At 46.3% G+C, this 11,698-nt stretch overlaps 2 protein-coding genes across 2 annotated transcripts; both read left to right on the top strand.

The window, feature by feature from the left end:
- The first annotated feature begins 5,700 nt into the window (after positions 1-5,700).
- Positions 5,701-7,177, top strand: LOC127297588 (xyloglucan endotransglucosylase/hydrolase protein 31-like). Its single transcript, XM_051327914.2, has 2 exons — positions 5,701-6,063; positions 6,366-7,177. Exons 1-2 carry the CDS (start codon positions 5,716-5,718, stop codon positions 6,939-6,941), a joined length of 924 nt encoding a protein of 307 aa, XP_051183874.1. The 5' UTR covers positions 5,701-5,715; the 3' UTR covers positions 6,942-7,177.
- Positions 7,178-7,914: 737 nt separating this feature from the next.
- Positions 7,915-10,521, top strand: LOC127348230 (xyloglucan endotransglucosylase/hydrolase protein 31-like). The gene is made up of 2 exons (XM_051374317.2): positions 7,915-8,016; positions 10,144-10,521. Exons 1-2 carry the CDS (start codon positions 7,915-7,917, stop codon positions 10,519-10,521), a joined length of 480 nt encoding a protein of 159 aa, XP_051230277.1.
- The last annotated feature ends 1,177 nt before the right edge of the window (positions 10,522-11,698 follow it).

The raw sequence follows: 11,698 nt of genomic DNA, 5'->3' as shown, positions 1-11,698 counted from the left end.
TGTTCGTGATTTTGTGTGCTGCATCCTAATTTCATCCTATCAACTTTGTTTTATAAAACCTGAAAAGTATATTATCGTTTTCCATCTTATTTTTTGTCGTTATACAAAATCGAAAGCACAGCAAATTTCACGGGGTCGTGCGCCAAGGCGCACATCTAAATCTAGTATATATAGGAAACCATTATATTACATATATCGATCAAAGTGACACACGTTCATGCATATATATATATATATATATATGTCTACATCAACTTTGGCAAAAGCTCCCCCACCGAGCGTCCCACAGCCTGCCACGTGGTGACCCCTTTAGCACCGGTTCGTAAGTGAACCGGTGCAAAAGGGGCTTTTGCACTGGGTCCATCCGGTGCATATGGCCATTACCAACCGGTGCAAAAGGCTCTGTTTCCACTAGTGCGTACATGCATGTACGTGTGGATCAACGAAAATCCTACTCTACATATATGTGGGCGTCCCTGGCTTATCTGTGGGCATTCTTTTATGCTTTGAGATCTGTGCAGCTTGTTGTGTACTTTGCAAAAGCCACCTCTAGTACATTTTCCTGTTCAGTATGAAAACAACTTCAGTCTATCGACTATTTGCTGTCAGATCCCTCAGGTTGCTACTCGTTCCATAATCCCGTATTCATTAGATCAATTAGTATATAAATTTGTTCGTTAGCCATTTTCCATAAAATTGCGTTAACTGGACCTGGACCTGGATCAAAAGAAATCCAGTATGTTTGGACAATGTTCTCCATTACATTAGTTAGACCTGCTTTTCTACACCTCGTTTCGTTTCAGGTGGCGAATCTTCCACTGGGCTTTTTCTTATCAATGTACTAGAAACAAATTATGTTCGTGATGACTCGTTTTTAACAAAAAGAAAGCAGACAAAATTTGGGAAGCGGGGGCAAATCTTTCATGACTCCCTTTTACAGTCTGGTCATCCAGAAAAGCAAAGACATGAATTCAGATCTGGGCTCTAGTATGGAACTTTCTTCCATACATGATTTCACTTTGCATAGAAGAATCTTTCATACACGCACAAACAGAAAGATGGATTAGGTAAACATACTGTTTAGATCAAATAAAACCACACGTCATGAAGAAGAATGTGATCAGATTCATGGTCAAAGGGGATTCAGATCCCTGGTCCATGGAGATGGGAATGGACTACGTTGAAAGAGATAGTGAGAGAGAGAGAGAGAGGGAGCACGTCGGGCGGATCTAGTGGTGGCACGAAGAAGAATGGGAGCAGCTAGATCCAGATCGGGGAAAAGTAGGAACAAACTCCATCAACATGAAGGAAATCTAAAAAAAGCATGATCGGGAACGATGAGCCCGTTGCCTCCCTTCCCGTCGACCGCTGCTTCTCTTCGCGTGGCTGGCAGCCTCGCTCCTTTAGCGGCGGCGGCTGATCCAGGCCCAGGAGAGGAGGAGGTGGAGGTGGGGCGGCTCGAGGGAGAATGCGTGAGGAGATAACTAGAGAGAATCAGGGCCGGGATGGGCAGGAGAAGTGTTCGTGTCCACCTTCGCTCCTATAGGGGCAAGAAGTTGACAATGTCAAGGTTGTTCATGTAAAATGCTGGACACGAATCTTGGAGCAGTCTTAACCGTTGGATAAGCCAGAGACACCCACACCATTGTAGAATCGCTGCGTTGTGTGGATCAATCTGAATAGCAATTTCCAACTTCGAAGCTTGAGACGCTTCTTCCACATTCAATACATGCCGACACCATAAACGTAGTGCCACAATGTTCTTCTGGCCATGCATGGGCCACAACCACATAGTTGAAAAGACCGTACAAATGCAGGGCCTTTATCAAACAAGTTTAAATGGTTCGATTTCATTGATGAACTTAATTAAGTTTATCCGGTAAGGTACTTCCGGCTCTTACCCCTCCGACGCAGGGCTCGTCGAATTGTCTTCCCGGTAGATCTTCTAGGATCCGGTCGGTTATTGTGTTAGTTGGTGTTGTTGCAAGTTTAGCTTTTTTGATCTACGATTCTCATCTTTGGTCATTGTTGCTGCTCTGGTGCGCTGGTCCTTTGCGGCCTTAGCACGGCGATTTTCTGTCTATTTAATACAACAAGCTATACTACCAAAATCATTCCCAACTTCAGTAAGGGAGGGTCGAAGACACCGGCACATCTTTGGCTCGCTCTAGTGCTTGTAGCGCTAGGTGGATTAATGATCTATTTATAATTTATTTTTTACTTTTAGAGCTTTTTATACTATTGTTGATGATTATTAATAGATTGGAGGATTTTTTGCAAAGAAAGAAACTTAAGATGCTTCAATTTTCAATACACGCCGACGCCATAAACGTACTGCCACAATGTTCTTCTAGCCATGCATGGGCCACGACCACATAGTGGCAAAGACTTTACGAATGCAAGACCTTTATCAAACAAGTTTGTTTTATAAGAAATGGTTCAATTCCATTGATAAACTTATACTTAATTAAGTTTATCCGGTAAAGGAAAATAAAACAAGCAATGAGAAACATGACCGGATGAAAATACATGTTTATCACAAGGTCATTGGAAGTCATCGACTCTATGTCCACGTACTATTCATCTACAATTTCTTCGTGCGTCTTGCAAATAAATTGTAGAAGAACATATATGCACATGATGAACTCGAAGTTAAAGAATTTGTAAAGGCACTTCAGTTGTAAGCCTCACTCCACCCAACACTAGGCGGTACCTGAAAACATCAAACCGACTATGTGCATACTAAAATAACCGGAGAAGACATGTCGTAAACTAGGAACACCGCCATATAAAGACCACGCCTTCATCAGATCCTTGCTCGATGTCATTGTCGTTTCATATGACTCACCTTCGCAGAAGGCCTCTGCCTTGTCGACATGGATCGAGGGGCAAAGCACCATTGGGAGGCAGAGTAGCTCAACCTGCACAAATGATGGGTGCCACTGAAAAGAATATCGAGCACAACAACCTCTTAATGCAAGCTACCTACGGAAGTCATTGTCTCACGGAACACCGACCACCTGACGAGACGCACAGTTACTCGGGATTGCAGACGATTGATGTTGGGACATTGATCGTGGTTATCAAGGTGTAAATTTGAGCGCCAATTTTGTTGTACTATGTCCTGAACACCTTAAAAAGTAACTCTAAATTTTATTCTTCAATCAAAATTTATACTCCATCAATCCCAAAATGTGAGGCGCCATTGATTTCTGTTGATCAGCAACTTACAACACTACTCCCTCCATTAACTTTGTAAAGTTTGACGGCATATTTAGGAAAAAGGTATCGACATATACAATGTAAACTCTACAGTATTGGAATCATCATAAATATTTTCATAATATATGCATTAGGTATTAGGGAGGTTCGTTTTTTTGCTATATTTTTGGTCAAACTAAACATAGTTATATTTTGATGAAACCTAGAATGCGAAGTAAATAAAAACGGAGGGGGTATAATTTATAGTTATGACATGTCCACAAAATTAGTGCATAGAAAACAAATGGAACAATTTCACAAAACAAAGGCAATAATATTTGTACATTGTTAACCTAGTCGTAAAAGTCGTGCATAAAAAACCGTGTAAAACAAAGCGTGACTTTGATTTTAGGATGGAAAGAGTAGTGCATGTTGCGAAATTTTTCAAAGGGTGGACAGAAGTTATGTGTAAATCAATTATTTGTGAACCAGACATTACATGTTTTTTTTGCGATGAGATTATTATATGGAGGACTCTGGAGGATGGCGGAGGTTCATTGCTCTTCTACGAGGCGGCTCCCCTAGACGGCGCAGCTCGGTAGTGTCTCCTCGACAGGGATGATCCCTGGAGCTCCGATTTGACAACGCCGGCTCACCGAGGGCTGCGGCGGGGGCTCACACACCGACGGCCATGGACCCGAGGCTCGTGCGTCGGCGGCCATACACTCTCGGGCCGCCCAGACCAGCGACGACTGCCTTCACCCCATGGGAGCTCCCTGCAGGTCGCGCGCCCACCCTCCCTCTACTGCAGCTTGCCCTGGCTCGCAGCTACAACCTAATTTTGTGGAGCACGAGCACCTCCCCTGCAGTAAGGTCTCGCAGATTTGTATTCGGTGTGGGGGTGAGGGAGCTTACTCCGGCGGTAATTTGTCGCTGGACTTGTGGCGGCGCCGGAGCTCGTGAAGAGAGGATGAGGACGTTGTGACTGACAATTTTCTTTTTTTTTTATTTTCTTTTTTGAGGTGGTATTGGAAATTTACAAAGAAGTCCTAAATTTTATCTCTTGACTGATGTTGACTGCCACATCAGCCTGATAAGGAGGCCCCACATGTCATAATTGTGATTAACTCACTGTACAAGAGTCTTACAAAGAAGTGGTGGTTGTTTGTCACGTTGTTACACCACACCGGTGGTTTTTTGGCAAAAAGTTGAAAGGTGGTGGTTTTTTAAAACCCTAGCACAGTTATAGTGGATTTTTGTAATTAACTCTATATAATGGCATATGATGTACAGTCGTTGTACTGTGTACGTAAAATGGCGGATCTACATGTACATATCCTTTGATACGACACGACTTAATCCATATACATTAATTACTGAAAGCGCCAATACCGGCTCATCGTCGTGGGGGTTATCGTCGGTCATACTCGGCAGGGTACTATTCTATGTACGTCGTCGTAGCAAGGTAATGATTGCTAACATGGTCCGATCGACCGGGACGACTCTCCTCTAATTTCCACGCTAGCTACATGTAGCGGCACTGCATGTGATCGATGGGCTGACGCCGACGCCCCAACACATAATAATAAGCTCATGTTACTTTCTCTATTCATGATAATACTTTCATGCTAATCTGCTAATTAGTAGCTGATGGTGGCCTGGCGGTACTGCTTAATTCGCCATCAGCTTATCGATCGTACCTGATATAACTGATAAGAGTGTATAATTGGCTTGTTCCTTCGGTCAGACGCAATGCTACGCCAATGGAAAAAGGTCCAATTTTCAGAGTAATAAGCTGCTTGATTTGATCATTTCGTGTCAGTTCGGCGTTAAATTCAGGTTAGGTGCCATGTCTAACAGTAGCACGTACGAGCCGGCCGGCCAGTAACCGATTTTCAGCCTCGGGCTTAACCAGCAGACAAGTTAGGTTGCAACTTGCAAAAAGTTTTTGCCGTCAAAGGAGCAATGCAGAGAACATGGGGACCGAATTCTGCGATTTGCAAGCGACGACGTGATGATACTTACGTATTTGCTCAAAGAGGGGGTCAGCTCCCTAAATCGAGATGCGCGCGTGTTTAATTAAATGGTCAAATGTTTCGGCCAAATTCCATGATTTGGTCCAGGCAAACTTGGATGCAGAGATGCCGGGAATGCCGTGGATAGTTGCCATTTTTGTGTTATACACGTGCATCGCATCGCATAATTTAACAATTTCTCTTGTCTGCACCGTCCTTTGCACAAGTAAAAAAATCGTCATGTGTCAACTACTAATGAAACCTTCCCTCAAAAAAAAAAAAAAACTACTACTAATGAAACCTCATCATCGTCGTCAGTACGTGTGTGTGATCACCTGTGTGTAATTAACTCCCAAGCACCAATCTCTATTGAGATTAACTAGAATTATCCCAATGCGTGACCCACCCCACTCCTACAAATAGCCCCCAACGCAAGCAGCTCGGAGTAGAACACACACTCTCCACTCCACTGCAGCTCGATCACTCCACTCCGTAGAAGATGGCGCTGCATATTAGGCCGGATAATGCGATCCCACATCGTCTCCTATCTGCAGCGGCAGTGCTTGGAATTTTGATGGTGCTGCTGCCGGGGCCGGCTGAGGCGCAGCCATCTCCTGGTTACTACCCGAGCTCAATGGTGAGGTCCACGCCATTCTCGCAGCCCTACAGCATCCTCTGGGGCCCGCAGCACCAGTCTCTCTCCTCCGACCAGACCGCCCTCACCCTCTGGCTCGACCGCTCCTCCGGCAGCGGCTTCAAGTCCAAGCGCCCCTACCGGAACGGCTACTTCGGCGTGTCCATGAAGGTCCAGCCGGGCTACACCGCCGGCGTCAACACCGCCTTCTATGTATGTACCTGCCTCTGTCGTCTCCGACTCTCCCGGCCAAGTGTCCAACTGACCCATCAATATATTTTTTCCATCTTTCTAAGGTCTTATTTGGTACTAGAGTTTTTTTTGGAGATAACACAGTTTTAGATGAAACTACTACTATTATCAAATCCCCACAAAACCTTATCTTCAATCCACTAAGTAAGGGTAGAGTAATACTCCAGAAAATACCAAACATTTTTCAGAAGAAAATGGGGACTTAGAATTTAGCGGGATTATTCCCACTAATCCCCACAAAAACTAACTTTATTAACCTGCAGTTGTCGAACGCCGAGGTGTACCCGGGCTACCACGACGAGATCGACGTGGAGCTGCTGGGCACCATCCCCGGCGAGCCATACACGCTGCAGACCAACGTCTACGTGCGCGGCACCGGCGACGCGCGCCCGATCGTGGGGCGGGAGATGCGCTTCCACCTCTGGTTCGACCCCGCCGCGGCCTTCCACCACTACGCCGTGCTCTGGAACCCAGACGAGATCGTCTTCCTCGTCGACGACGTGCCCGTGCGCCGCTACCAGAAGAAGGTGGAGGCCACGTTCCCGGAGCGCGAGATGTGGGCGTACGGCTCCGTCTGGGACGCCTCCGACTGGGCCACCGACAACGGCCGCTACAGGGCGGATTACAGGTACCAGCCCTTCGTGTCCGGGTTCAGGGAGTTCAAGGTGGCCGGCTGCGAGGTCGGCGCGCCGGCGTCGTGCAGGCCTGTGGCGGCGGGGCCTGGAGGCGGGTTGAGCGCGCAGCAGGGTGCCGCCATGAGGTGGGCGCAGCAGAGGTCCATGGTCTACTACTACTGCCAGGATGGCTCCAAGGATCGCTCCAACTACCCTGAGTGCTAGCCTGCTACTACCTCAAGTTCAAGCTCATCAGAAACTCGACACAGCGGCGGTGGAGGAGCTGCCCTTCCGTTATCTTGAAATGGTTGAGGCGTACGTACCAATATATGTATAGTGTGATCGATACTATGATTCGGTTGTGTATATGTGTGTGCGCGAGGTCAAGCAGCTGCTGGACGTGTCTAAGCTATTTGTGATACGACTTTGGTGTATGGACTGAACTGGTCAAGCACCCTTAATTTGGCTCCAACCAACAAAACAATGTGTGATTGTACTAGATCTGTATGAGGTATCTTTTTTTTTTTTTTGAGGGGAAAGCCAGGGATTTATTCAACTTGAACAAAAGAAGGTACAGAGTATGGAGGTTCCAGGAGCCACACCCGGCGCCCAAACTCATCTAAAATGGCATTCCTAGCTACTAGGTGAGCTTCACCATTCCTATCCCTGCTTTCATGCTTAAAAATTACTTCTAAAAAGTTACTCGATCGTTTCTTAATTTCAGATAAAATAACACTATATCTACCTAGGTTCTTCAACTTCATCATGTTAATAACTTCCAAACAATCAGAAGAAACCTGCAACCTTGTAACCCCAAGCAGTGGCGGAGCATGGGCTGCATGGAAGACTGGGCCAGTTCAATTCACTACAGTAGTGCAAACAATGGGCCGAAAATGAGCTATTTGCTGTTATTAGGCTGAATTCGTGCCAAATACCAAAGGAATGCTAGAGAGAAGGGTGGGCCACGGCCCAGTATGGCCCACCCGTAGCGCCGCCACTGACCCCAAGGTCATCAGCAAGACCAAGAGCCTCTGAGCACGCTATTGCTTCCAGCGTCGCTGGATCAGAGATTCCTTTTATAGTTCTCGTAGAAGCACCCAGGAACCTGCCATTAGCATCTCTGCAGACAGCACTCACAGCTCCATGATCACCACCATGCGAAACAGCAGCATCAACGTTGAATTTTACAAGACCTGGCATGGGCGGGGACCATCTACATGGACTTCTAACTCCATTCAATTGCTTCTTCTTCTCAACCTTAGGACATGTATCTCCCAGGTCAGACAAGAAACGCTTAAAGGTGACTGAAACACATCCTCATGAATCGCTTTCCGGCGAGCCGTCCAAACTGCCCACGTGGTGACCAACATCATTATAAACTTTGAGTGATCAAGTGACTCCATCATTGCAAATAACCACAATTTTGCATCTAAGCTCGAATTAGCCACCATATGCTCTGTGATATCTTCATCCACAAGAGCCCGGCCATACACATCTAGCCATATTGCAATCAAGTATTGAATGGCGCCACGAATCTGATAAGGCATTGCAGATCGAACAACATGCATGTGTCGCCATATTCCTTTTCTGAAGAACATCAGCCGATGGTAAACTCTTATGCACAAATCTCCAGGCAAACACTCGAATTTTCGAGGGTATTTTGATTTTCCACAATGTTGTCCAGTTCTTGCTCCCAGTCGCTGTGTTAGATGATGCAGGCCTTCGCTCCAACCAATCTTCCCTCTTCTTCTTAGTCTCTACCAACATACGGTAAGCTTGGTTCATTGTACTTATTGGAATACTCATAATTGCCTCCACGTCCATAGGAAGAAAAGAAGCACAGAGCACTGCTTCATTCCAACATGCATTGGTACTGTCAATCAGTTCTGAAATCTTAGATAATTCTGAATCACCCGGGCTTGTAATTGGACGCATGTGCTCGCCCCGTGGAATCCAATTTTGGTACCAAATACTTGTGGACCTTCCATCACCAATTCTTCTAATTAGACCTTGTTTCAGAACACCAATTCCTTCATGAACAGCTCTCCATATTTGAGATGGAGAAATTCCTAATCGGGCATCCATAAGATCTTCATTAGGAAAATAAATTGCTTTCAATACCCTAGAACTCAGCGATTCAGGGTCTTGAAGAATCCTCCATGCTTGACGAGCTAGCATAGCAAGATTGAATATTTCTATATCTCGAAACCCCAAACCTCCCATATACTTCGGCTGGATCATCACATCCCATGACACCCAAGCAGGTTTCTTCTTTCCATCTTTACTTTTTTTTCGATAAAGTTTCCATCTTTACTTCCCCACCAAAACTTTCTAATCATAGAATTCAAATGCTCACATAAACCTCGTGTAAGCTTAAAACAAGACATGGAAAAAACCGGGACAGATTGTACAACAGATTTTATCAAAACCTCCTTGCCCCCCGCAGATAAAATTAGCTCCATCCAACCTTGAATCTTCTTCCAAATCCGGTCCTTTAAATATTTAAAAGCTCCATTTTTTATTTACCCACATCAGATGGTAAACCCAAGTACTTTTCATTCAGAGATTCATTAGTAACTTGCAAGATACCTTTAACTTCACTTCTCACACCTCCTGGACAACCCTTGCTGAAAAAAATAGATGACTTCTTGATACGTCTCCGACGTATCGATAATTTCTTATGTTCCATGCCACATTATTGATGATATCTACATGTTATATGCACATTTTATGTCATATTCGTGCATTTTCTGGAACTAACCTATTAACAAGATGCCGAAGTGCCAGTTCCTGTTTTCTGCTATTCTTGGTTTCAGAAATCCTAGTAACGAAATATTCTCGGAATTGGACGAAATCAACGCCCAGGTTCCTATTTTGCCCGGAAGCATCCAGAACACACGAGAACCGCCAGAGAGGGGGCACAGGCCCACCAAACCCTAGGCCGGCGTGGCCAAGGGGGGGCCCGCGCCCCCCTATTGTGTCGTCGCCTCGTTGACCTTCCGACTCCGCCTCTTCGCCTATTTAAAGGTCCCTGACCTAAATCTTCGAGACGGAAAAGCCACGGTACGAGAAACCTTCCAGAGCCGCCGCCATCGCGAAGCCAAGATCTGGGGGACAGGAGTCTCTGTTCCGGCACGCTGCCGGGACGGGGAAGTGCCCCCGGAAGGCTCCTCCATCGACACCACCGCCATCTCCATCACCGCTGCTGTCTCCCATGAGGAGGGAGTAGTTCTCCATCGAGGCTCGGGGCTGTACCGGTAGCTATGTGGTTCATTTCTCTCCTATGTACTTCAATACAATAATCTCATGAGCTGCCTTACATGATTGAGATTCATATGATGATGCTTGTAATCTAGATGTCGTTATGCTAGTCAAGTGAATTTTACTTATGTGATCTCCGGAGACTCCTTGTCCCACGTGTGTAAAGGTGACAGTGTGTGCACCGATCGTCTTCCTCGTCGACGACGTGCCCGTGCGCCGCTACCAGAAGAAGGTGGAGGCCACGTTCCCGGAGCGCGAGATGTGGGCGTACGGCTCCGTCTGGGACGCCTCCGACTGGGCCACCGACAACGGCCGCTACAGGGCGGATTACAGGTACCAGCCCTTCGTGTCCGGGTTCAGGGAGTTCAAGGTGGCCGGCTGCGAGGTCGGCGCGCCGGCGTTGTGCAGGCCTGTGGCGGCGGGGCCTGGAGGCGGGTTGAGCGCGCAGCAGGGTGCCGCCATGAGGTGGGCGCAGCAGAGGTCCATGGTCTACTACTACTGCCAGGATGGCTCCAAGGATCGCTCCAACTACCCTGAGTGCTAGCCTGCTACTACCTCAAGTTCAAGCTCATCAGAAACTCGACACAGCGGCGGTGGAGGAGCTGCCCTTCCGTTATCTTGAAATGGTTGAGGCGTACGTACCAATATATGTATAGTGTGATCGATACTATGATTCGGTTGTGTATATGTGTGTGCGCGAGGTCAAGCAGCTGCTGGACGTGTCTAAGCTATTTGTGATACGACTTTGGTGTATGGACTGAACTGGTCAAGCACCCTTAATTTGGCTCCAACCAACAAAACAATGTATGATTGTACTAGATCTGTATGAGGTATCTTTTTTTTTTTTTGAGGGGAAAGCCAGGGATTTATTCAACTTGAACAAAAGAAGGTACAGAGTATGGAGGTTCCAGGAGCCACACCCGGCGCCCAAACTCATCTAAAATGGCATTCCTAGCTACTAGGTGAGCTTCACCATTCCTATCCCTGCTTTCATGCTTAAAAATTACTTCTAAAAAGTTACTCGATCGTTTCTTAATTTCAGATAAAATAACACTATATCTACCTAGGTTCTTCAACTTCATCATGTTAATAACTTCCAAACAATCAGAAGAAACCTGCAACCTTGTAACCCCAACTCCCCAAGGTCATCAGCAAGACCAAGAGCCTCTGAGCACGCTATTGCTTCCAGCGTCGCTGGATCAGAGATTCCTTTTATAGTTCTCGTAGAAGCACCCAGGAACCTGCCATTAGCATCTCTGCAGACAGCACTCACAGCTCCATGATCACCACCACGCGAAACAGCAGCATCAACGTTGAATTTTACAAGACCTGGCATGGGCGGGGACCATCTACATGGACTTCTAACTCCATTCAATTGCTTCTTCTTCTCAACCTTAGGACATGTATCTCCCAGGTCAGACAAGAAACGCCTGACAAACTCATATCTGCTTAAAGGTGACTGAAACACATCCTCATGAATCGCTTTCCGGCGAGCCGTCCAAACTGCCCACGTGGTGACCAACATCATTATAAACTTTGAGTGATCAAGTGACTCCATCATTGCAAATAACCACAATTTTGCATCTAAGCTCGAATTAGCCACCATATGCTCTGTGATATCTTCATCCACAAGAGCCCGGCCATACACATCTAGCCATATTGCAATCAAGTATTGAATGGCGCCACGAATCTGATAAGGCATTGCAGATCGAACAACATGC

The sequence above is a fragment of the Lolium perenne genome, chromosome 4 (assembly GCF_019359855.2).
Source record: "Lolium perenne isolate Kyuss_39 chromosome 4, Kyuss_2.0, whole genome shotgun sequence".
Lineage (NCBI taxonomy): Eukaryota > Viridiplantae > Streptophyta > Magnoliopsida > Poales > Poaceae > Lolium > Lolium perenne.
This window is presented reverse-complemented; position numbering and strand designations above follow the sequence as displayed.